General features: G+C 41.4%; 1 protein-coding gene across 1 annotated transcript in view; it reads right to left on the bottom strand.

Annotated features, from left to right (window-relative positions):
- Positions 1-22,405, bottom strand: part of PTPN12 (protein tyrosine phosphatase non-receptor type 12) — a 3,019,581-nt gene that overhangs the window by 1,949,720 nt on the left and 1,047,456 nt on the right. Inside the window, exon 9 of the mRNA XM_044088562.1 lies at positions 5,958-6,024. Within this exon, the coding sequence (XP_043944497.1) occupies positions 5,958-6,024 (67 nt within the window). The remainder of the gene's footprint in view (positions 1-5,957; positions 6,025-22,405) is intronic.

Raw genomic sequence — 22,405 nt, 5'->3', positions numbered from 1 at the left:
AGCACCTCGCACTGCCGCACAATTGTGTGCCATAGCCAGACAGATAATTTCAACAATTTTTCCTTTAGATACAGCTCTATCCCATTACTCTCATCTTTAGCACATTTTCAGGCAAAGAGGCATTACTAGTGAAGCTTCGTAATCACCCACTGTGATAACAGCCTGAAGAGTTTTTCTCAGGCCCTGCTCTACTGACTAGTGTAGCACTAAGCCTAGCCTCTGAGGTACTAACTTATTTATTTTTATTTATTTTATTTTACATTTGTTTACCAGGATAGTCCAACTGGACATATGTCCATTTACAGCGGAGGCCCGGGGAGAAAAGCTCCACATTCAGTACAGGAAAACAAATAGTTGAACAATATGACAATATGATCATCTATACAGAAGCAAAAAATTGACAATAGATAAAAATACAGCTTTCAATTTTTTGTGTCTATCGGCTTTTCCCGGTTAGGGGTCGCCACAGCGGAACTCCAGTCCACTAATGACTGGCAGTAGATTTTTATGTGCCGAGTTGCCGGCCCTGACGAACAACCTTCAACAAAGGTACGTCCATTCACGCATGTCTCCACACAGAAGACGCTCTAGCTGAGAATCGAACAGGACAATGTCTTACTGTGAGGCGACAATGCTACCGCAGCACCATCACCGCAGTAAAAAAATACAACTTTCGATACAAAAACAAAATTTAACACTAGATAAAAAATACAACTTTTGAAACAGAAATTGACAGTAGATAAGCATTATAACCAACTATAGAGACAGACAGAGACTACTGATAGAAACTAATTAGTGTAAGTTTAGCATGAGCTAGTATAAATATTAGAAACTAGAGCAGAAAATACAATACCTGATACCGTAGAAAAATGACAGTAGGTATAATTGGATATGAAGCTATCTGAGGTGGTAGAAACAGTGAAGGTTAAATAATGCATGGGCATAGCCAGGAATTCATTAAGTGTAATTTAAGTGAGGTTTTGAACAGCATAATCATGGAGGCAGAAAATAAAGCAGGGGGAAGGTTATTCCAGGATTTAGCTACCTTATGGGAGAATAGTACTTTACCTGCAGTGTTGTTAGCCTTAGAGATACAAAGGAGAGATCTGTGAATGGAGAGAAGGGGACAGATTTGATTTGTAGGGGTGTGTAGGTGACTTAGTGCTGGGGTTCTATCAGGATTTCTCACAATATTGTAGGCAATGATTAGCTGATGGTAATTGAGTAGTTGGGAATACTAGCCATTGTAGTTCCTTTAGAGCCCGACAGTGATGGGTTATGACGGTGCAGTTATTAGTGCACTTGGCAATTTTATTGTAGGAGACGGAATTCTTTTTTATCTGCTGCCTGCTGTAATTTGGTTCATCATCTCTTGTTTTTGGTTCATATAAAATAGTATATGATAACTATAAGAATCAGCTAGAGGAGGTTAGAAAAGATTGGGAGGAGATATTGGATAAACAATTTACAAGGAAACAACTGCATGGAATATGTATGGCTCCCAAGTATGCAACAAAATCTAAGTGGTTTAGGATTTTTGTTTGGAAGTATTTGCATAGGTATTTTTATACCTCAAGCAGACTCCAAAGAGTTTTTTCACAGGTAGATGGCAAATGTTGGAGGCATGATGAGGAAGCAAGAGGTAACTGGGAACATATGTTTTGGGAGTGTAATGAGTTGGCAGACTTTAAAAATTCCTTACAGAGTACTCTGTCAGAAATATTGGTTGAGCAAATGGGTGTAACTAAGGAAATAATTCTTTTGAGCTGGGACACAGGATCTGAATTACCTACACATAGTAACGCATTAAGTTTAATTCTGGTGACTGCCAAAAATGCAATTAAAAGAAAACTGATATCAAAGTCTAAAACAACTGTATTTGGAGTACTGAATATTGTAATAGAGGCAAAATAACTGGAAGCAGGATCTTTTCAAAACAGAAGGAGCAAATTACATAGAAATAAATGGAAACTATGGAAACAATACATGCAGAAAAAATTTCAGAAGGAGGGGGGTTAAGGGAAGGCAGAAACTAAGCAATTTATATAATGGACTGATGACAGTAATAAGAAATAATATATGTGATATATAATGTAAGCAACTGGAAACATGTTAATATTACTTGGTTTCTTTTCTATTAATGTATATTTGCCTACGTCTTAAGTCATAAATTAATAAAGGTGTTAAAAAAATCTTAAACCTTCTGGACTTTGAATATTTGGGAACCATACACATTTCCTCCCATTGTTCTCTGCTAAATTGCTTTTCCAATCTCTCTTCCCGGTCTTTTCTAATCTTTTCTGATGGATTTTTATTTTTATCACATAATATTTTACATGCCCTACTAACTGGCTTCTGTTTCAGATATGACCAGAAACTCTGCCAGAGGAAGTACTTCACTTAGGACTTCCCTATCCTTTTCTCTTTGCCTATATTCCAATTTCAGTCCCTGGTAGGGAAGACCGTCTCTAACCTGCTGTCCAAACTTCTTGGTCTCATCACACACTATTACCTTTACCTCTCTATTTCTCCCAACACCATGGTTCCCTTTGCTTCTTTTCTCCAGTAAATTCCAGCCCCCCCTTGTCTATTTTCTGCCCCTTACATGCAGTCATCGCTACTGGCAAAATGGTGCTTTCAATCTTAACCTCAATAAATCCTTTGAAACAGCTGATCATTCACTTCTACTACATTAACTTAGTGAAATTTTTTTTTTGTTCTAATGGGGTCCAACTATGGTTCAACAATTCTCTCTCTCCACTCATACCTTCACCCTTACTGGACCTAATAATGCCCATATCTCAGGTACCTCTCACAAACTTATTTGTCAAAGTTCTGTTCTGGGTCCAGTTCTGTTTTCATGTCTCTCTCTCTCTCTTCCTATGCAGCTTACATTCCAAACATATCATATTCTAGTCCAGAGCAAATGGTTCTTCTGGGCCTATAATGTTAACAGCTCATTCCAACAGTATTGCCTGTAGCCATTACATCTTCCTAAATGATCTTCAAAGAAATCTACCTCATACCAACTGCCTCTTCCATGCTAATGATATTGTTTGCCCTTAAAGACAACAAGACTGCTTCTTGCCTACAGAATGAACTTCAATTTGATTTTATTGCTATTTGGAACTGGCTCCACAACAGCAGCTTGACAATCAATACACAAAAAAGTTCCTTAATGCTTTTTGGCAGACCCCCAAAACTGAACCAGAATCACAATCTGTCCATTACTGACCCAGCAGGTTCCCCTCTTCCCCATGTCACCAAACAAAGATACATAGACTCCTACTCCATCAGTATCTTTCCTTTCACAAACATGAAGGAACTCAAAGTGCTAGCTCCAGTAAGGCTTTCATACAGGATTTCTCATCTTTTCATTTTAGAAGGCTAAATACAGCCATAAATGTTCTGCTGCCTAGTCTTGAAAGGTTGCACACAATTGCCATGGGCTCATCACACAACACCACTCAGCTACAAAGAGCTGAAAATCAAATTCTCAGTTTTATTCACATCACCAGCAAATTTGACCATCATTGCTTTGCTCTTAAGGAAGAGCTCAGTTATCGACAGGGCTACACTTCTCCTTAACACTCTCACTATAAACTTCTTAAAGTAAAATACTGTCCTCCACTACTCAATTTGTATCTATTATCCTCTCCTTTAGAAATTCTAATTCCCTACCTCTTCAGAAACCTTCCTTCACTATAGCTACCTGTGACCGCTCCTTCTCTAAACTTGCTCCTGCCTGCTAAATTCTCTACCCGAGTACATCAAGAAAGCTAACAACCTCGCTTAAGAAGTTCCTCCCATTCTCATTTGCTTGAAGTTAACAAATGTAGTTGCTTCAAAGACTCTGGCTAATAAACGTTATGGCCTCTGCTATCTGTAAAAAACATTGCTTGCTAAATATACCTCTCTACCCCCACTTATTTCTCATCTATGCATCTCCCTTTCCTTAACAATTGACCAGAGAATCATCTCAACCTATCACTACACTTACAATTGGGTCTATAATGAAAGCTCGAATGCCCTATTAACAGAATACATAAACGCCGACACATATTTCGTGAACCACGAATAGACCAAACGCCCTAAACTGCGAAATTCAAAAGCTTGAACCGTCAAAGTTGCCCCACCCCACCGCCCGCTACATACTACCTATCCAAACAAACTAAATAAACACATACATACACTAACCAAAACCCTACTTCTAACCCTAAACTAAACCCTACTTCTAACCCTACACTACATCTTGCATATACCACCATCTATGCACTTACCTTAACCCGCACCCTAACCCTAAGGTCTGTAACTATCACACAATTACCTTAACAAGCTATACCCAAACTAAATAATCCACACACATACACGTAACAAAACCCTACATCTAACCCTACACTAAAGTCTCACATACACTACCATCTACGCACTAACCTTAACCCACACCCTAACCCTAAGGTCCGTAACTATCGTACACTTACCTTACGAAGCTATACCACGGAAGGGCCGACCATGATGTTTTGGATTTTGCGCTTCTGGACGATTGATGTTTACCTGGTTCGATGAAGACATGTTGGCATTTATGTATTTGGATAAGTGCGTCTTCGAGAATGAACCCTTACAATTTAGTTTACATGGTGAAGAGGCGGATGAATGCTTTGTAGAAGGAATGGAAACTAAAGCTTATTTATTGCTTCATGTACCATATTTTGAACAATGCTCGTTTTGCACTTAATATACACCTGTGTAAAATAAGAATTATTTTACTTTGTACTAAGCGTAGCATATGACATATTTGCGCTGTTTTATTCTACTTAATGTATGTCATTTGCTTGCCTTATCTTATGTCTTCTGTCTTTTCTATGCAGGTGCTAGTTGACCGTAATCTATTTGTGCTATCTGTACTTTATTTTTGTCATTTTGGCTCCGGTCATGGTCCTTGGATCAGTGCACTTTGTTAACTAATACTAAAGTAATAAAATAATTTCTTCCTTAACAGAAGGGATTTAGTCCAGCAAGTTAAAACCTGCCACAAAAGTCCTACTTTCAACAGTAACTCACTGAAAGCCCTCTACTTCTGAGTCCCAGAAGTCAGTACTTCTCAATTTTTTACTAGAAGGGTGAAATTTCACCATTTTTGTACCTTGCCTTTTTATCTTCCCTATTCCTAATTCCTGCAGTAAACTCTGTCATTCACCCCTTCCCAATCCAGTGGCTTGGGTAATGTGGCTATCTATAACAGTTCCCTACTGTTTCTTCCATTTTTCAGGGCAACACTTCTATAGCCCTTCCTTTCTCTCTCTCTCTCTCACACCCATAAATGCATTTCATCCTATGTTCAGATAAGAAGCGAACACCTTTCTCTCCCTCTCTTCATATGCAGCTTACAGTCTGAAAGTATCATATTCCAGTCCATAGCAAATAGTTCCTCTGGGCTTGCAATGTCAACAGCCCATTCCAACAGTATTGCCTGTAACCATTGCCTTTATTCCTCAGCCTTCCTGCACTGCGCAGCCTGAGAGCCCCTCATGAAACCCACCTCTTTCTCACGTCATGCCTCCATCTCACCTTCCCTTTACTTTTCTTCTCACCCTAAGACTGACTCTCTCCCTCAACATTAATGGAAAGTCAAGTTTTGACTAACTTCAATCTTGTGTTTTACACCCATTTCCTATTATTACTAACATTGTAGGCAGTCCCTACAGAATATCTAGCTCTCATTTGTTTCCCCACTCTTCCACCACTCTAAATCTCTGGTCCCAGTGCAACTACTCTCAATCACCAATATTCCCACCCTTTTTTGTCTTACTAGTATTGGGTACCAAGATTACATACTTAACATTTTAAAAGTGCTACACATTTTAGTAAGACAAACACTGAAAAAAATACAGATGTACCCAAACCCAAATCATGATGAATTTAGCATTTTCTAGTTTCTCTTTCAGCGTAACTCTTACCTTTGCTTTTAGTAAATTCCAAGTATAATCGATGGCACAAATGACTCCAGTTCTCCCACATCCTGCACTGTGGGTATTATAAAAAAAAAAAAAAACAAACAAAAAAAAAAAGAAGTGTTTATTAAGTTGATGCACCACTGTACCTCACATTAACTATCTCCTAATAAAAATATGTGTACTTTAAAGCCTGATGATGAAACAAAAACAGCATATATACTGTTAATATTCCCTTGCTCTGTAATAAATATTAAGCATACAAGTCTATTAGAATGATAAAAAACTGTACTTAATAGAAATTTAAATGCTAAACAATCATGAGCTAAAGAGCAAGAAATGACATTTGATAGATATCTCCACCCTGGCAAACAGACCTAATGACAGCACAAACAATGGCAACCTTACTTCTGCATAAGCAAGAAAAAATAAACAAAAAGCCATGTCTGTGGTGTATAGGAATAAAGCCCTGACTATGAATCAGATGTCCCAGGTTAAATTAGCGGCCTGGGCACCAGAGTGTCTAGTGAAGGGAGAAAGAGAAATGTATAGGCTAGTACTGCTTGTCTCTCTAAGGGGAGAGGATGCGGCAAGCAAAGCTGTTCATAGTCAATGTCAAAATCCACAAAGGAGACAAGATCACACAAGTGGTTGCTTGTAGGAGGAGGGAGCAGGAGGGCAAAAACTTTTAAGGAGTTACATTACTAGTGGAAGTGGGATGATTGCCCTTAACTTATACTATAAAACTACATTAAGTGAAAGAACAATCACAGCCGGAACACAGATAAACAGGAGTTAGTCAAAACACAGGAGCTCAGCAAGTAAAGGTGAGTGTAGGAGAGCAAAGTGAAACAATCCACAACGTGTCACCTCTGATAACCATGTAAAAATACAAACTTTAACGTCAGTGAATATTCAAAGAAAGGCATTATGAAAAAATATAAGCTTATCTAAGCTTTCACTGAAGCTTCATCGGGTATAACTCAATAAGAACAAATCATTGTTATTTACAAACTGTACTGAGATCACATGATATTAATCCATTCATACACTGGATAATTCACCTCAGCAAAATTACATCACTAAATATAAAACATTAAGCACTATTAAAATATATAACTCATTAAGCACGCTTAAAATAAATTTAAACTGATAAAATATTAAAAGTTAAGAGTACATACTTTTAACTACAAAACTAGTTTTAATACATTTTTGACATTCAATCCTGGGCTTAAATCGGCCCACATGATGTTTATCAAGCAATATTCTGCATTCTCTGTAACTGGGCTTGAAAACTAAGCTTTATACTCATGCACAATAGACAAAGTTTAAAAAAATCATACATAAACACTGGCATATTCTGTAGGTTCTACAACCACCACTTAAGTCTGCATTCAGATTAACCTGTTTTTGGATACAGACTGGGGCAAAATCTGCTATTAAAAACAGGACCACCTTAAGAGCATCAGAAACAGTCAGGGGATAGACACTTTTCCTTGCAATAAATGCTTTTTTGTAAACATCTTTTGAAGAATAATAATTTCATGCATCCACTTATGAATAAGTGATATTTCAGTAAATCCTATGCAGATTGCAATATGAAGAATATTACCTACTTGGCAAGTTGTGTATCCTACCCTGATTTCTATGTAGGAAAGACAAATTGCAAATTAAAAGAGCACATTTCCAGTCATTTGTCTGATATGAGATGGAGTATCACAACTAATGCTTTATCTAAACATGTTACTGACAAAGATAAAACATCTTTAACCTTATGGCACTACAAGTTATTTTGAAAAATAACAGGGCAGTGACATCAATATAATTATACAGAATATTGCTGGATAAACACATTCTGAGGACCGATTTATACCTGGGATTGAAGATAAAAATTACATTAAAACCAGTTTTGAAGTTAAAGAGTATGTATTCCTAAGCTTTTAATATTTCATCTATGTTTAAATTTATTTTAATAGTACTCAATGATTTATATTTAACACTGTAATGCTGCAGAGAGAAATTTCAATGTAGGAATGAATCAATATCATGTGACTTCAATACAGTTTATAAATAACAGAGAATTATTCTTATTGAGTAATACCTGTTGTAGCTTCTGTAAAAGTTTATATAAGCTTGTATTTTTTATTGTGCCTTTCTTTTAATATTTACTGACATTAAAGAACATTTTATCTTGCATGGTGATTGAAGCTGGCATTTTCTGGATTGTTTTACTTTGTTCTGTCACACTTGTCTTCAGTTGCTGAGATGTTCTTGTGTTTGGACTGTTTCATATGCTTGAAGGAGCTTGTGAGACATGTAGGATAACACAATTAACATCTCATCTCCTTCCTTATTCTTACAACCCATTACATCTAAAAGCACAAGAGAACAAATCTTTCAACATTTACTGCTGACAAAAGACAATCCGCTGCTCTCTTATATTGATAAACCTGAACAAGTTAGTGATGATGGATTTATGGACAATTAAATACTTATTTTCAAATAGTTTTAAAATGTTTACAATGGCAAAGACTAAGCTTCAAAGCTTACATAAAATTTAATGTAGTTCACAGCTGGGGTTACAAGTGTTAAAAAGACACACTTAGAGAATTTTATATCCTAAGATATTACACAGTGGGCAGCTTCTTAACCTTAAGATGAGTAAGAAATATATATGTTTGAGGAATGAATATTTTGATCCTATAGAAAACGGTCTAAAGAAAGACAGAAATACATGGTATGTAAGACTACCATTACCATACAGAGATATTTTAATATCTATGAATTAGAATATGACGCTGCTATAGAACACTTATCCAGTAACGAACTCTTAATTGTACCTAAACAAAAACTTAAATGGGCTGTATGTGACTAAGAATGGCCATATTCTCTCTTGGCCTAAACCTACTCATGATAAAATTGCTACTACAGGGAAACCTCAGAAGGAGGAAAACAACAAAAATCTGGAAAGGATGACATAGTAATTGATAAAACAGCTAATCTGAAAGAGTGTGTCACTGCAAACATAATTACAATCTTAGACTCTATCGAAATGCCTCCTTTTTTACAGGATGCACCCTTACTAAGGTGGTTACACAGGAGCAAGAGCAGAGAGAGAGAAGAAACAAAAGAGGATGAGGAAAAGGCTACCATGGCCCTATGATGCGAAGTCACTCACAGCAAGAAATTAGATAGTTTATAACATCTTGTGTTATCCTCTTACACCTATGGAACTTTCTCTAGGGACCGACCTTTAATCCAGCCCAAAATAAAAAACCTTTTGATATCTTGACTGACTTAAGACTCCTTACAAATCCACTTAACTAGAAACTAATTTTTCCTAATGAAATACAACCAAATCAAATTCATCACAAGAGATCTAGCATCATTGTTCCTGTTAATTAACCACATCAGTCAAGCTTTTCAAAATGTATGTTAGAAAGATATTTTTGCTTTATTTGATGAAATAGGTAATACAGCCTTTTCCAAATTATCAACTGATGAAAGAATGGCTTTAGATTTTTTGATACAAAATCAAGATATAGTTATCAAATATTCAAATAAGGATGGGACAGGTGTTGTAATGGACAAACACTTTTGTCTAAATGCAGTACCTGAACTACCAAACAATGAAAATACATAAGAAAATTAATATAGTTCATATACAGAAAATAGTGGTTAAGAATATTTATATGATGCATTTAATGGTATTTTAACATCAGAATTGAAGAAATATTTTTAAATTTCAAATCCAACAATTCAAATTTATTATGGGTTGCCTAAAATACATCAACATTTATCTGAACCTCCCCCAATGAGACCTAATGTATTCTCAAGAGGCTGGTTTATGGAATATTTACAGGACACTTTGAAACCCTATTTAAGTTTATCAAAAAGTTAAATTAAGGATGTTAATTACTTGCTTGCACAATGATATCAATGGTATTTATTCAACACCAGTCATACATATACACTTATTATGCTGGACATACATTTCCTTTTTACAGTTGTACCTAATGATACAGGAACTCATTTGCCGCTTCGTGCATCAGCATTGTGATCTTTGTAGCTCCAGGTGTTGGGTTATTTAGTAAGTGACTTTTTGGTCATTTTATTCTTGAGATAGTGAGAGTGTGTTGTCTTTTAGTTTCCTTTCCTCCCCCAATCACTTGGCTGATCAGCCAAAACCTACCTTCAATAAATGCACAGAGTGTGGCCATAAGCTTTCACCGGCCAATGGTCACACACTGTGTGTTGTTTGCCTGGGTGTTCCTCATCTATCTGTTCAGTGCAGTGTGTGCACCGGGTTTATCCCCAATGCCTTGAAGGAAAGGAAGGCCAAACTGGTTGCAAAAGGTCTTCTACCGGTTTCCTCTCTGGACTCATCGGCCTCTGCCTCGGCTCCTCCAGAAGTTGCTCAACCTCCCCCTTAGGCTGGGACTCACCCTCCCACTAGACCTGTTGAAGTGGAGGCCAAAGGAAAAGACAGGAAAACCAAGGACAGAGACAAGAGGGGGGATAGGCCCTGTAAGCGATCTCCAGAGTGGGAGTCCTTCCCTAGCCCACCTTCTAAAGTGTCTAGACCTGCATCTCCTCGGCTCCACTCCCCGAGGTTTTTCCTGGAGCCGGTAGAGCCCTTGGATCTGAGGTCTTCATCTAGGTCATCGCAATGACCAGCCAGATCCAAGCAGATTGCCTCCTCGTGCTTGACTCTGACTATCAGAATTGGATATGGACAGGATGATGAGATATTTTCGGACCCAAATCCAGATGGGAGTCTTGCCAGGCCCCTCTCCCTCTGGAGGAGGGGACCTCCATGCCCTTCTTTCATCCAATTTTTCCTTCCCCGATCCGACCTGCAGTTTCAGGGTTTATGGATCCACGGATCCTCGGAGCTGGGGGTTCGGCACCGACGGTTCCTCCAACCTCAACTCCGGCGATCACCTTGAGTTCCTCAGATCAGACCAGTTTAGATCCGAGCAACTCTGGGGGCCAAGGATGGGGAGTCGGATCCGAGGAATAGAATTGTCTTTGGCTCCGACTATGTCATATCCGAGCCATTCCTTCGGAGCTCCAGCTACTCCAGCCTTAGCCCCGATCCTCACAGCGGACCCAGGGAGAGCTTCCTTCTTGTTGGGTGCTAAGGAGGTATGCTCTCCATCGGCGTTCGAAGTGGTGGAGAGGGTTCTCTTCCAAGGATCGAGACCCCAGCCTATTTCCTTGGATTCCGCTTAGACTCACTTGGGTTCGGTTTTGATTCCCTTCAGCTTGTCCCAGGGACATCCCATGCTAGAGGAGGAACCCCCCGTGGCTCACGAGCCCTCTTCAGAGAGTCCCACTGAAGAGGGTCCCCGTAAGCACACATGTAAAAGGAGGCACCTGGACTCCCCCGAGTCCTTGACAGAAGACACTGATTTAGATGAAGGAGAAGGTTCCCCCAGGTCACCTCCCGAGGAGGTCTCCTTTGGAGATATCATGGAGATCCTCTGCCAGAGGGGAGGTTGGTCAGCCCTGAAACCTTCTATGGATGAGTCATTGTTCCTGGAGGCTTTTGGCACTGGCCTGTCTACGTCCTGGGTGTCCTCTCCTGCACATCCCTTAGTGGATCTTATCACCACACAGGCATGGAAGGAGTCTGACACCATAGAGCCGATACCAAAATGCCCAGACAGGATTCTCTCTCCACCCTCAGACAGGCCTGGTACAAAGGATCCTCGGTGGATGCTATGATGGTTGCAGCAGCCACTAAGAGGGAACTGGCACAGGAGAGTTCCTCAGTCCACCCTCCGGATAAGGAGTCCAGGGCGGTGGATCAATTTGAGAAGCCAGTGTTTTCTTCAGTGATGTTTTCCATCCGAACGCTGAACTATTTGGCACACGTTACATGGCTGCAGTGAGACCTAGTCACTGAGTTTGCTGAGCCGCCCTCAGAGTCTTTGTCGCCAGAGGACAAGCTTCTGTTCTCCTCAAAAATGTTGACTCTAAAATCAGTATCGAACACGTCTATGCATCTCCTTGCCCATGCTACGGAAGGAGCGGCTGGGACTAGCGTGGCTATGAGGCTACACGCTTGGCTCAGACTGCGTCAATTCATGGACCCCTTTAAGGCGTCTTTCACAAATGCTCCCTTCGATGGTTCTTCTCTTTTGGGAAGACAGTACGTGACACACTGGTCCAGAGCGAAAAGGACAGGAAAACTTTGTCTGCCATTGGAGTCTGCTTCTCTAGCCCTCAAAGATCCTTTTCTAGGAATCAGAGAGGGCAAAATATGATGTGGTTCCGAAAATCACAGTTTGCCCGGGACTCTCAGGACAACTTGTCCCCTAGAGGCAGAGGGGGACAGAACAGACACCACCCTAGAGGCAGAGGGGGGCCGAGGAATTTGGGTCTAGGGAGACCTTCTCGGACGGGTCCACGCAGCAGCCCTGAGGGGTTGCCCGACTGTCCTACTCTGGATACAGTCGGGGGAAGATTATCATTGCACCCAACAGCTTGGGAGTCCATAACTGCAGATAGTTGGGTGCTTCATATAATATTCAGAGGCTATGCCATCCCGTTTGTTTCCCCTCCCGTCCAGCCAAAGAACTTGCCAGATGTCCCACCTGCTCGAAAAGAGGCGGCAGCGTTTCGTAAACGTGCCATCAAACTGGTCCCCCCAGATCAGGCGTTTACTCCAGGTTCTTTTTAGTGCCAAAAAAGATGGGGGACCTCAGGCCCATCTTGGACCTGTCAACCTTGAACCTGGCTGTAGCCAAGCAGAAATTCCAGATGGTCACCCTACATTCCATTCTACCTTATCTTCGAGAATGTGACTGGATGTGCTCGATAGACCTCCAGGACGCTTACTACCACATCAAGATTCGCAGAAGCTCCAGGAGATTCCTTTGCTTCCAGTTGGGAGCCAATCATTCCTGGTTCAGAGCCCTACCTTTCTGTCTCTCCACAGCCCCCAGGGTGTTTACCAAGGTAATGGCAGTCGTAGCGGCTCACCTGAGGCTTCTGGGAATTCAGGTATTCTCTTACCTAGACGATTGGCTTCTCACTGCTTCCACCAAGCATCTTCTTTGCATAGCCGGAGACTCCTTCCTTCATCTTGCAGACCAGCTAGGGATCATTGTCAATGTGTCCAAGTCCCTCTTGGACCCAGTGCAGATCTTGGACTTTATCGGGGCATGACTGGACACCCTTCAACTGAAAGTATTCCTAATTCCAGACAGGGTCCAGAACCCAGGCCCATATTTCAGTGGTTCTTGGCCCCAGGCTACCAAAGGCGGGCAACGTTCTCCGAGCCCTAGGTCCTATGGCTGCAGCAATCTCGATCCTCCCCTGTGCGCGTCTTCACATGCAGGTTCTTCAGTGGACTCTGGCCATACAGTGGTCTTGGCTAGCTCTCCCTATGGAATATCAAATTCAAATCAGCAATATCTGCAGGGCGTCACTTATCCAGTGGTTCCAGTCACCGGAGATCTTAGTGGGATGCCCATTTGTGTCACCCACAGCCCAGGCCACTGTGACCACGGACACCTCCCAGCTCGGGTGGGAGGGCAATTGTCTGGGGAGGACGGTCCAAGGCACTTTGTCCCAGATCGAGACCAGATTGCATATCAGTGTTTTGGAGATGAGAGCAGTGCTTTTAGCATTGCAAGCCTTTCACACTGTCCTTCCTCTGGGGACTATTGCAATTCAATCAGGCAACATGTCGGTTTGTCTGGTACATCAACAAACAGGGAGGAACCAGATCTTACCCTCTGTGTCGCGAGGCCATGAGAGTGTGGGAGTGGGCGATCTCCACCAGTCGATTTCCGATTGCAGTGCACATCCCGGGATTTTCCAACATTTTAGCAAACAGATTGAGTTGGGCTATTCTAATGCCATATGAGTGGTCTCTGAAAATCACTCTGATCCCCTCACCAGGAGATCCCCCCAGAGATGCTCTAGTCCATGCTTGGCCTCCCGGGTTACTGTATGCTTATCCCCCTGTTACCTCTTATTCCTAAGTTTCTTCAGAAAGCTTGCCGATTGGGGTGCAAAGTGATCCTCATTGCCCCATTCTGGCCTCGTCAGATGGGGTTCCCCTTCCTCTGGTCTCATGTTCTAGCTCCTCCTTTGATTCTGGATCCCTGCCTGGATCTAATTTCTCATCTCTCGGGCATTTGTCCGCCCAACCTGGACAGCCTCAAGCTGATGGCTTGGTTGCTCCAGTTCCCTTGATTGCCAGGACTCCTGGTCTTTCATCTTCAGTAAAAACTATTCTGGTGGCGTCCTGTAAGGCCTCTACTAGGAAGATTTAACGCAGTAAATGGAAATGATTCTCTATTTGGGCCTGTCAGAGGAACCTGGAACCCTTCACAACCCCTGTTCCTGCAGTGTTGGATTTCTTAGCCAATATTTTTCAACAAGGGGCTAGTTCCTCCATGGTGAAAGTGCAACTGGCAGCTATCTCGAATTTCCACGTCGACGAAAACATAAATGCCCTGGCCTCTTCTAGACTGTGTAAGGCTTTTCTTAAAGGCACCTTTCTTTTGCGTCCTCCAATTAAGGCCTCTGTTCATCCTTAGAACCTTACCTTGGTTCTGCAGACTTTAGTTGCTCCCCCCTTTGAACCTGCAGCATCAGTAGATTTGAAGTTCTTATCCTCAAAGACAGCCTTGTTAGTGGCCATTACATCGACTAGGAGGGTTTCTGAAATTCAAGCTTTGTCTGCCATGCTGCCCTCTTACTTGATCTTCCATAAGGACAGGGTTTCTCTCCGCACGAACCCTTCCTTCTTACCAAAAGTAGCTTCTGAGTCAAACATTAATCAAGCAGTTAACCTAACTGTTTTCTTTCCAAATTTTCAGAACAAGGGTGAATATTAGCTGCATTTGCTAGATGTTCATAGACAGCTTTGTTTTTATTTACACAGAGCAAAGCCTTTCCGTAAAGTCTGACCAGTTATTTGTATCCTTTTCTAAAGCCTTTCTGGACAAAGCCATTTCCAAGGTTTCTTTAGCTAGATGGATTACACAATGTATTTTGCAAATTTATAGACAAAAGTCTGTCCCCGCTTGGTCCTGCTAAAGCTCATTCTACCATATCTATGACGACTTCTGCTGCATTTTGGTCTAGGGTTCCACTGGATGACATTTGTGTGGCAGCAACCTGGGCAAGGTCACATACCTTCATTTCCCATTATAAGTTGGATTTGATCTCCAGAGGGAGAGCATCCTTCGGCTCTGCGCTGCTCAGGAATATCCTTCCATGAGGGCCTCCCAGGAGTTTAAGTAGCTGGGGACTCTGTCCCACAGGTTGCAGATAAATTGAAGGTAACTACTTCAGATAAAGAAGTTATGTACTCACCATACCGTTTCATCTGAGTAGTTGCACTTCATTTTTCTGCAGCCGTCCCACCCTCCTTCCCCCAAACCTGCTCAGGTTTGTTATATAGTTGAGTTGCTAATTGGTTGAGTAGTGGCAAACTCGATCTGAGGGAAGGTAGGAGATGGTGATGGGTTATGGGTAAGGGGGAAGAGCTCGGAGCAGATGCTTGAAAAGTTGCCGGCTCGGATCCGATACAGATTCGAATGCCCACAGATTGCAGACAAAATGAAGTTAACTACTTCAGATTGCATTTTTACCTAATTTACTTTTGTACAGATTTGTGGATGATTCTGTTATTATATGGAATAACACAAATGTGGATATTTCAGACTTGGTGCAATACTTAACATCTACAACTAACTTTTTGAAATTTAAAAGAACTTCAAGTTCCAAAATTGATGTTTTAAACATTTATCTTGATAAAACAGCAGATGGGATAATGCCTACAAGGGGTAAACACCAAAGATGTTAGTAAAAATAAATACCTTCATAAAAAAAGTATGCACCCACCTCATACATCTGCCAGTATAGCTAGAGGTCAAATGATGCATTTAGCTAGACAAAACACAAATTATGACACTCTAGAACATCAGGTGAATAACTTGATCACTGATTTCATGTCTTGGGGCTACAATGAGCAAATACTTGGAAAAAAAAGGCTATGCCAGTTAGCAAATGTGATGCAATAGCACTGCTAGCCCTGTTTTCAGTACTTGATCCAATATTGTTTCTAAAAATAATTTTTTTTCCACACTTCTTTATTAAATTTACACATATGACAAAGGCAATCTTACATTTTTCTAACTGAAAAACATAGAAAATGATATCACTTTAGTTGCAAACAGTTTATATCACAGACATCATTGAAACAACTGTAGTTGTAAACATTATGCATCACTTATATATCATCCAGTCATTGTCACTTAAGCTTATATAGCTCATTCAAATCCTGCCTCTTAAACCTTGTTCCTGCTCTGCATATACTGTTCCCACAATTCCCATTTTTTTCTCTGTAGTTTGCTCCTTCCCTTTTCTACAGATCCCAATTCCAGTCATTTTATCTCTGTTACTATATTCATTACTTCTAGTAAAGTTGGTCTAGACTTTAATTTCCATTTTCTAGTAATTGCTTTTTTGGCAGCCACCATAATTAGTCTTAGCAAGGCTTTACTATGTCTAGACAATTCCGATTCTGTAGCATAACTCAAAAAAATCATCTCGTCAGTCCAATCTGCTCACCCAGCATCTCTGACAGAGTGGTCTGCAGGGAATCCAAAAAGTCTGCCAGCTCATCACACTTCCAAAAAAAATGTTCCCAGCTACCTCTTTCTTGCCTGTCACACCTCCAACATTTGCTATCCACCTGAAGAATAATCCTTGGAGTCTGCTTGGGGCATAAAATAACTGTAAACACTTCCAGGCAAAGGTTCTAAATCTTCCAGACTTTGTTGCATATTTGGGAGATATACATACATCCTCCTTGTGAATTGCTTATCCAGTCTCTCTTCCCAATCCTTTCTAACCTCCTCTGATGGATTCTTATAATTATCATGCAATATTTTATATGCGTTACTAATTATTCCTTTTTTAACGGCAGCTTCTGTTATAGATTCTTTTAAAAACTCTACCAATGCTGGTCTTTCATTTAGGGGTCCCCTATTTCTTTCTCTTTGCCTATACTATCAGTCCTTGATAGGGAAGGCAATCTCTAACCTGTAGTCCAAATAAATTAATTTCTAAAAATAATTCTGATAGAAAACTAAGGTTTACATTAACGCAAAACAGACACAAAGTTTATAAAGGGCATCACATACAAACACCGGCATATTCTGCAGGTCCTACAGCCACCACTTCATTTGCTTTCAGAGCAACCCATTTTTGCATATCGACTGGGGCAAAATCTGAAACAAACGCTTTGCTCTAAAGAACAGGACAACCTTAAGAAAGTACAGTTGTGTACACTTACCATAAATGTAGATGTCTGAGTGTATTCACTGTTGCAGTCATTACATTTGGGTAATCTGATGGCAGGTTGCCCTCAGTCGGCCTGAATTCCAAAGTCTTGGGTCCTGTGTCAGTTGCTGTCTTCTCCTCCATGACGTCAGGTCATCAGGGGTATAAAACATGCAGCCGACGCCATTTTCTTTAGTTTTTCTTGCCCCCGATGTCAGGTTCCCCTAAAAAGGTAGCATTATTATATAAATATAAATATACATGTATAAATATAAACTTTACCTTCATCTACAAGCAAATACACCACATAGGTTGTAGAAGATAGAGAAGGAAAGATAAACTTCAGAATGACAGGGGGATGGCGGGAGGGTAACCTGGACTGCAACAGTGAATACACTCGAACATCTACATTTATGGTAAGTGTACACAACTGTATTATGTTCTTCGTGTTTCACTGTTGCAGTCATTACATTTGGGTAGATTCCCAAAGCTATGGTTGGGAGGCTGGAGCTAAACAGCATTAGGTTCAGCTATAAGGCCCTGAAGCACTACAGTGGCAAAGCCTGCCCTGGACTTAGAGTAGAGAGGCAAATAGTAATGCTTTGTAAAGGTGTGAACAGAACTCCAAGTAGCAGCCTCTAGAATGTCCTTGGTTGGTACTCCTCTGAGAAAGGCTGCTGTAGTAGCTGCAGCTTTGGTGGAGTGAGACCTAATGCCCTTGGGCACAGGTTTGCCATGGTGTAAGTAGCAGAAATGGATGCAATGGCTTATCCACTTTGAAATGGTCTGCTTTGAAATTGTCTTTTCTTCTCATCCTGCAGCATATGACACTAGTAATTGCTCAGTTTTCTTAGAGCTTTAGTCCTGCTCAAGTAGAATCTTAGCTGTCTGTGTACGTCCAGGGAATGCAACATTCTCTCCCCTTTGTTCTGCGGATTTGGATAAAAGGTTGGCAGGTGAATTGTTTGGTTAAGAGCCACACTAGAAACGACCTTAGGCATAAAGGTAGGACTTGTCCTCAGAGACACCCTGTCTGGGTAAAATATGATAAAAGGCCCTACAGCCATGACGGCCTGTAGCTCTGAAACTCTTCTTGCTGAAGTAATTGCTAGTAGCAAAGCTGTCTTCCATGATAAGAACTTTATATCAGCAGTAGTAGCTGGTTCAAATGGAGGCAGGGTGAGCTTTTCCAACACATAACTGAGGTCCCATGCAGGTAATGGTGATCTTCTAGGAGGCATTACATTTTTGGCACCTCTAAGATACTGCTTTAGTAAAGGATGAGAAAAGATTGGTGGCTCTGTATTGTAAAGAGCCGAAATAGCAGAGGCATGGATTTTGATTGATGAGAAAGATAGGCCTTTGTCAAGCATCTCAGTTAAGTATTGTAATATCTGAGGGATAATGTGGTTCTGCTGTATCAGTTCCTTGGGCTTGATTCCAAGCACAGAATCTCTTCCATTTGTCAGCATAATATTTTCTAGTACTAGGCCTTCTGGCTTCCAAAATTACGCCCATCACAGCTTTACTGAGAGGTGTCGCTTGTATGATCACCGGATTAGCCATGCTGACAAGTTCAGCGTCTGTAGTTGATTGTGCAGGATCTGATTGTTTTGCTGGGACAGCAGTTGTAGTTTTTGAGGCAAGGTCCACACTGGGAATTGAGATAAGTTCCTTAGGATTGGTACCAGTATTGGCAGGGCCTGTCCGGGGCAATTAATATCATCTTTGGCTTCTCATGTCTGACTTTTAGGAGGACCTTGGGTAGAAGAAGCAGAGGAGGAAAGGTGTAAACTGATTTTTCCAACTGAAGGATAGGGCGTCCACTTTCCATGCTTGTCTGTGATAAGTCCTTGTGCAGAATCTTTTCAATTGATAATTTTGAGAAGAGGCAAATAGATCCATGTCTGGGCTCCCCCATTTCTCTGTTATCATGCTGAAGACTTGTGGATTTATTTTCCACTCCTAAGGATCCATAAGGATTCTGCTTAAATAGTCTGCCAGAGTGTTCTGTTTTCCTGGCAGGAATTGAGCTTGAAGCTGTATTTGGTAGGTCAAAGCTGTGTTCCACAGTGCCATGGCTAATCTGCAAAGGGGGTATGAGTGTGTGCCCCCTTGCTTGTTTATATATCACATAACTGTGGTGTTGTCTGTCTTTATCAGTAGTTGCCCTGGATGAAGTAAGTCCTTGAAGGCTGTTAGGGCATTTTGAACAGCTAGTATCTCTTTCTGGTTGATATGTAGATGTGTTTGATTTGGTGCCTATATGCCCTGATTGCATCTTCCTGCCATGTGGGCCCCCAGGCATAATTTGATGCGTCTGTTGTTAAGGTTTGGCTGGCAGGGGGTAGAGTGAAGAGCCGTCCCATGTTTTGGTGACAGGCCTTTGCCCACCATAGAAACACCTGTTGCAGGCAGAGAATGAGAGGAATCATTGTTTCCAGACTGTGTGAGTGTTGACTCCATAAACTTTTTAGGTACCATTGAAGTTTCCTCATATGCGGTCTTGCATATGGAATTAGTAGGATGCAGGATGCCATGAAGCCTAGAGCCTGCAGAATTTGTCTTGCGGAAGACTGGGTTTTTGTTGCCATCAGTTTGAAGTAAGTAGTCAGTTGCCTTTGTTTGTCTGGCGTGAGGTAAGCCATCTGTGCAGTTGTATTCAAGCTTGCACCCAGGAATGTTTGTACCTGTTGTGATTTCTTTTTGTTTATTGTGTACCCTAGGCATGTTAGAAGCCTTTTCACAAACGCCAGGTGTCGAAGAAGAGTGTCCTTGTTCTCTCCTTGAATGTGACAGTCGTCCAAGTAAGGATATATTTGTATACTTCTTTGTCTGCAAAATGCAATCACTGGTGCCAGGCACTTTGTAAAGACCCTGGGCACAGTAGATAAGCCAAAGGGCAGTGCAGAGAATTGGTAATGCATTAAGCCAGCCTTGAATCTGAGGTATCTTCTGCACGACTGTCTTATTGGGAGATGCAGGTATGCCTCTTTTAGGTCTAAAGTCACCAGCCATGCATTCTTGCCCAGCATGGTCAGAAGCTGCTGCAAAGTGAGCATTTTGAATTTTGGAATGTCCAGGTATGTGTTCAAAATCGATAAATCCAGTATTGGCCTCCAGGCCTTGTCCTTTCTGGGTACCAAGAACAGTCTTGAGTAAAAACCTTGTCCTTTTTCCTGTTCTGGTACTGTCTGAATGGCCCCCATATCCATGAGGGACGTAACCTGTTTCTGTGCCTCTGCCCATTGATTTTTTGGCAGATCTGGACAACCATTTGTCATTGGCAGAGTGTGGAAATGAAATCTGTATCCCTGTGATACGATGTTTAGTACTCACTTGTCCTGGGTTATTAACTGCCAATTTTGAGCAAAAAGTGCTAATTTTCCCCTATGGGTGCTGCCAAAAGATAAGTGCTTGGTGTAGGCAGAGGGAAGTCATTGGGATTGCTTTCTGTAGGTTTGCGCTTTATCTCTTCCAGATTTGGAGGTGGATGCGCCCCATTGCTTTGACCTGTATGATTCTTGAGCCTGGTACCTGGAACCCTTAGGGCATCTGGATTTGTCCCTTTGAGCTCTGTCTGACACAGGAAAGGACCAATTGTTTGTAGGCCAGTGTCTACTGAATCTTGGTGGCTGCACTTGTAAGAAATCTTTAACAGTTTGCATAGACTTAGCTTTGTTTTCCATTTTCTTTAAAATCTCTTCTGCCTTAATACCAAACAGAGAATCATGCTGTAAAGGTGCATCTAGCAATTTAGCTTTAACATGATCAGGCTAATTTTGTTCCTTTAACCAGACATGCCTCCTATTCACAGATCCAGTAACTGCGGCCCTGCAGGAGGCCTCTAAAGACTCAAAACCACATTGCAAAGTATGTTTTTCAACTCGTTCATCTGCATGCAATAATTCCTGCAATTCTTTATTTTCTGCACATTCTGATATCAAGTTCATTTTCTGTTTCAGAAATCCCATAACATGTTGTTGGTACTTAAGCATATGAAATTGACAATTTAAGGCCCTGATTGCCAAGGTTGCAGATGTATAAACCCTTTTTCCCCATCTGTCCAGTGCCCTAGAATCTCTGTCAGAGGAGGTAAGGTTCTTTGCTGTTGAGGCCTTAACTCCCTTTGGACCCTGTGAAATAGTTTCAGGATCAGCAGCAGGGTTTCTAAATAAACATTTATCTGAGTCGGGGACTCTAATATCTGTCTGGCTTACTGAGAGCTGGAGGTAAGGAGTTAGGGGTTGACTCCGAAAACACATCATCCACAATGTCTAAAACAGGGGGAATGTCTAAAGGCTTGTGCTGGGGTAGAAGGAGGAAATCCCTGAGCCTCTTTTTTGATTCTGAGAAGTCTTGAGTCTCCCAGTGAAAATGCTCCCTCAAAGTATGCAAGGTTTCTCCGAATGAATAATCCTCAGGAGGAGATGCAGATGGAATAGACTCCTCAGCATCCGAATCCTCATAGGGAGGTAATGATAATTCCTGATCAGAAGAAATAGAAACCTGATCTGAAGATTCATAATCAGTGTCTTGCCTAGGCCTCTTATCTGGAGGGGGATGGGTACCCCTGATCAAGGTAATAAGGTCTTCAGCCATTTTGATCATCTGTTTTTTAGGCATAGAGGCCTGTGCACGTGGCTCATGCGTCGTTTTTTTAGGTTTAGAAGTTGTTTTTGTCTTTGGTTTTGCAGCTGTTGTCAGTTTGATGTACAAATGTTGAGGTCTGAATACACCCTCAGAAGCCGGTGCCTGCTCAGCGGCTCCGGACCCATCCGAGGGAGATACATCCGTCGGTCCAATACCTTGAGTATCTTGCGGCATGCCTGACTCCACATGGGTGTCGGTAGAGGCCTGCAACTCGAAGGTAGCGGGTATCAGGGGCTGCGAAGGCGCCTCAATGAGTACCGGTAAACCAGCGACTGGCTTAGGAGAAGCTTTGTCGCCGGTTTTGGATCTACTGCCTTTCTCTGTCCTTTTCTTTGCTTTTTTTATGTACTCCGGTAGTCGGATTGCTATCCGATGACATTTCTGGGTAATTAAATCTGTTTACAAAATACTTTGATGCAAAAATATACTGACACTTAATAGTGTGTTGGTTAAACTTAGCACAAAACCGACAGCCAGGCACGTTGTGA

This window comes from Protopterus annectens, chromosome 11.part0 (assembly GCF_019279795.1).
Source record: "Protopterus annectens isolate FY-2018-M chromosome 11.part0, PAN1.0, whole genome shotgun sequence".
In the NCBI taxonomy this organism is placed as follows: Eukaryota; Metazoa; Chordata; order Ceratodontiformes; family Protopteridae; genus Protopterus; species Protopterus annectens.
The sequence above is the reverse complement of the archived record's forward strand: the minus strand, read 5'-3'. Positions and strand labels throughout refer to the sequence as shown.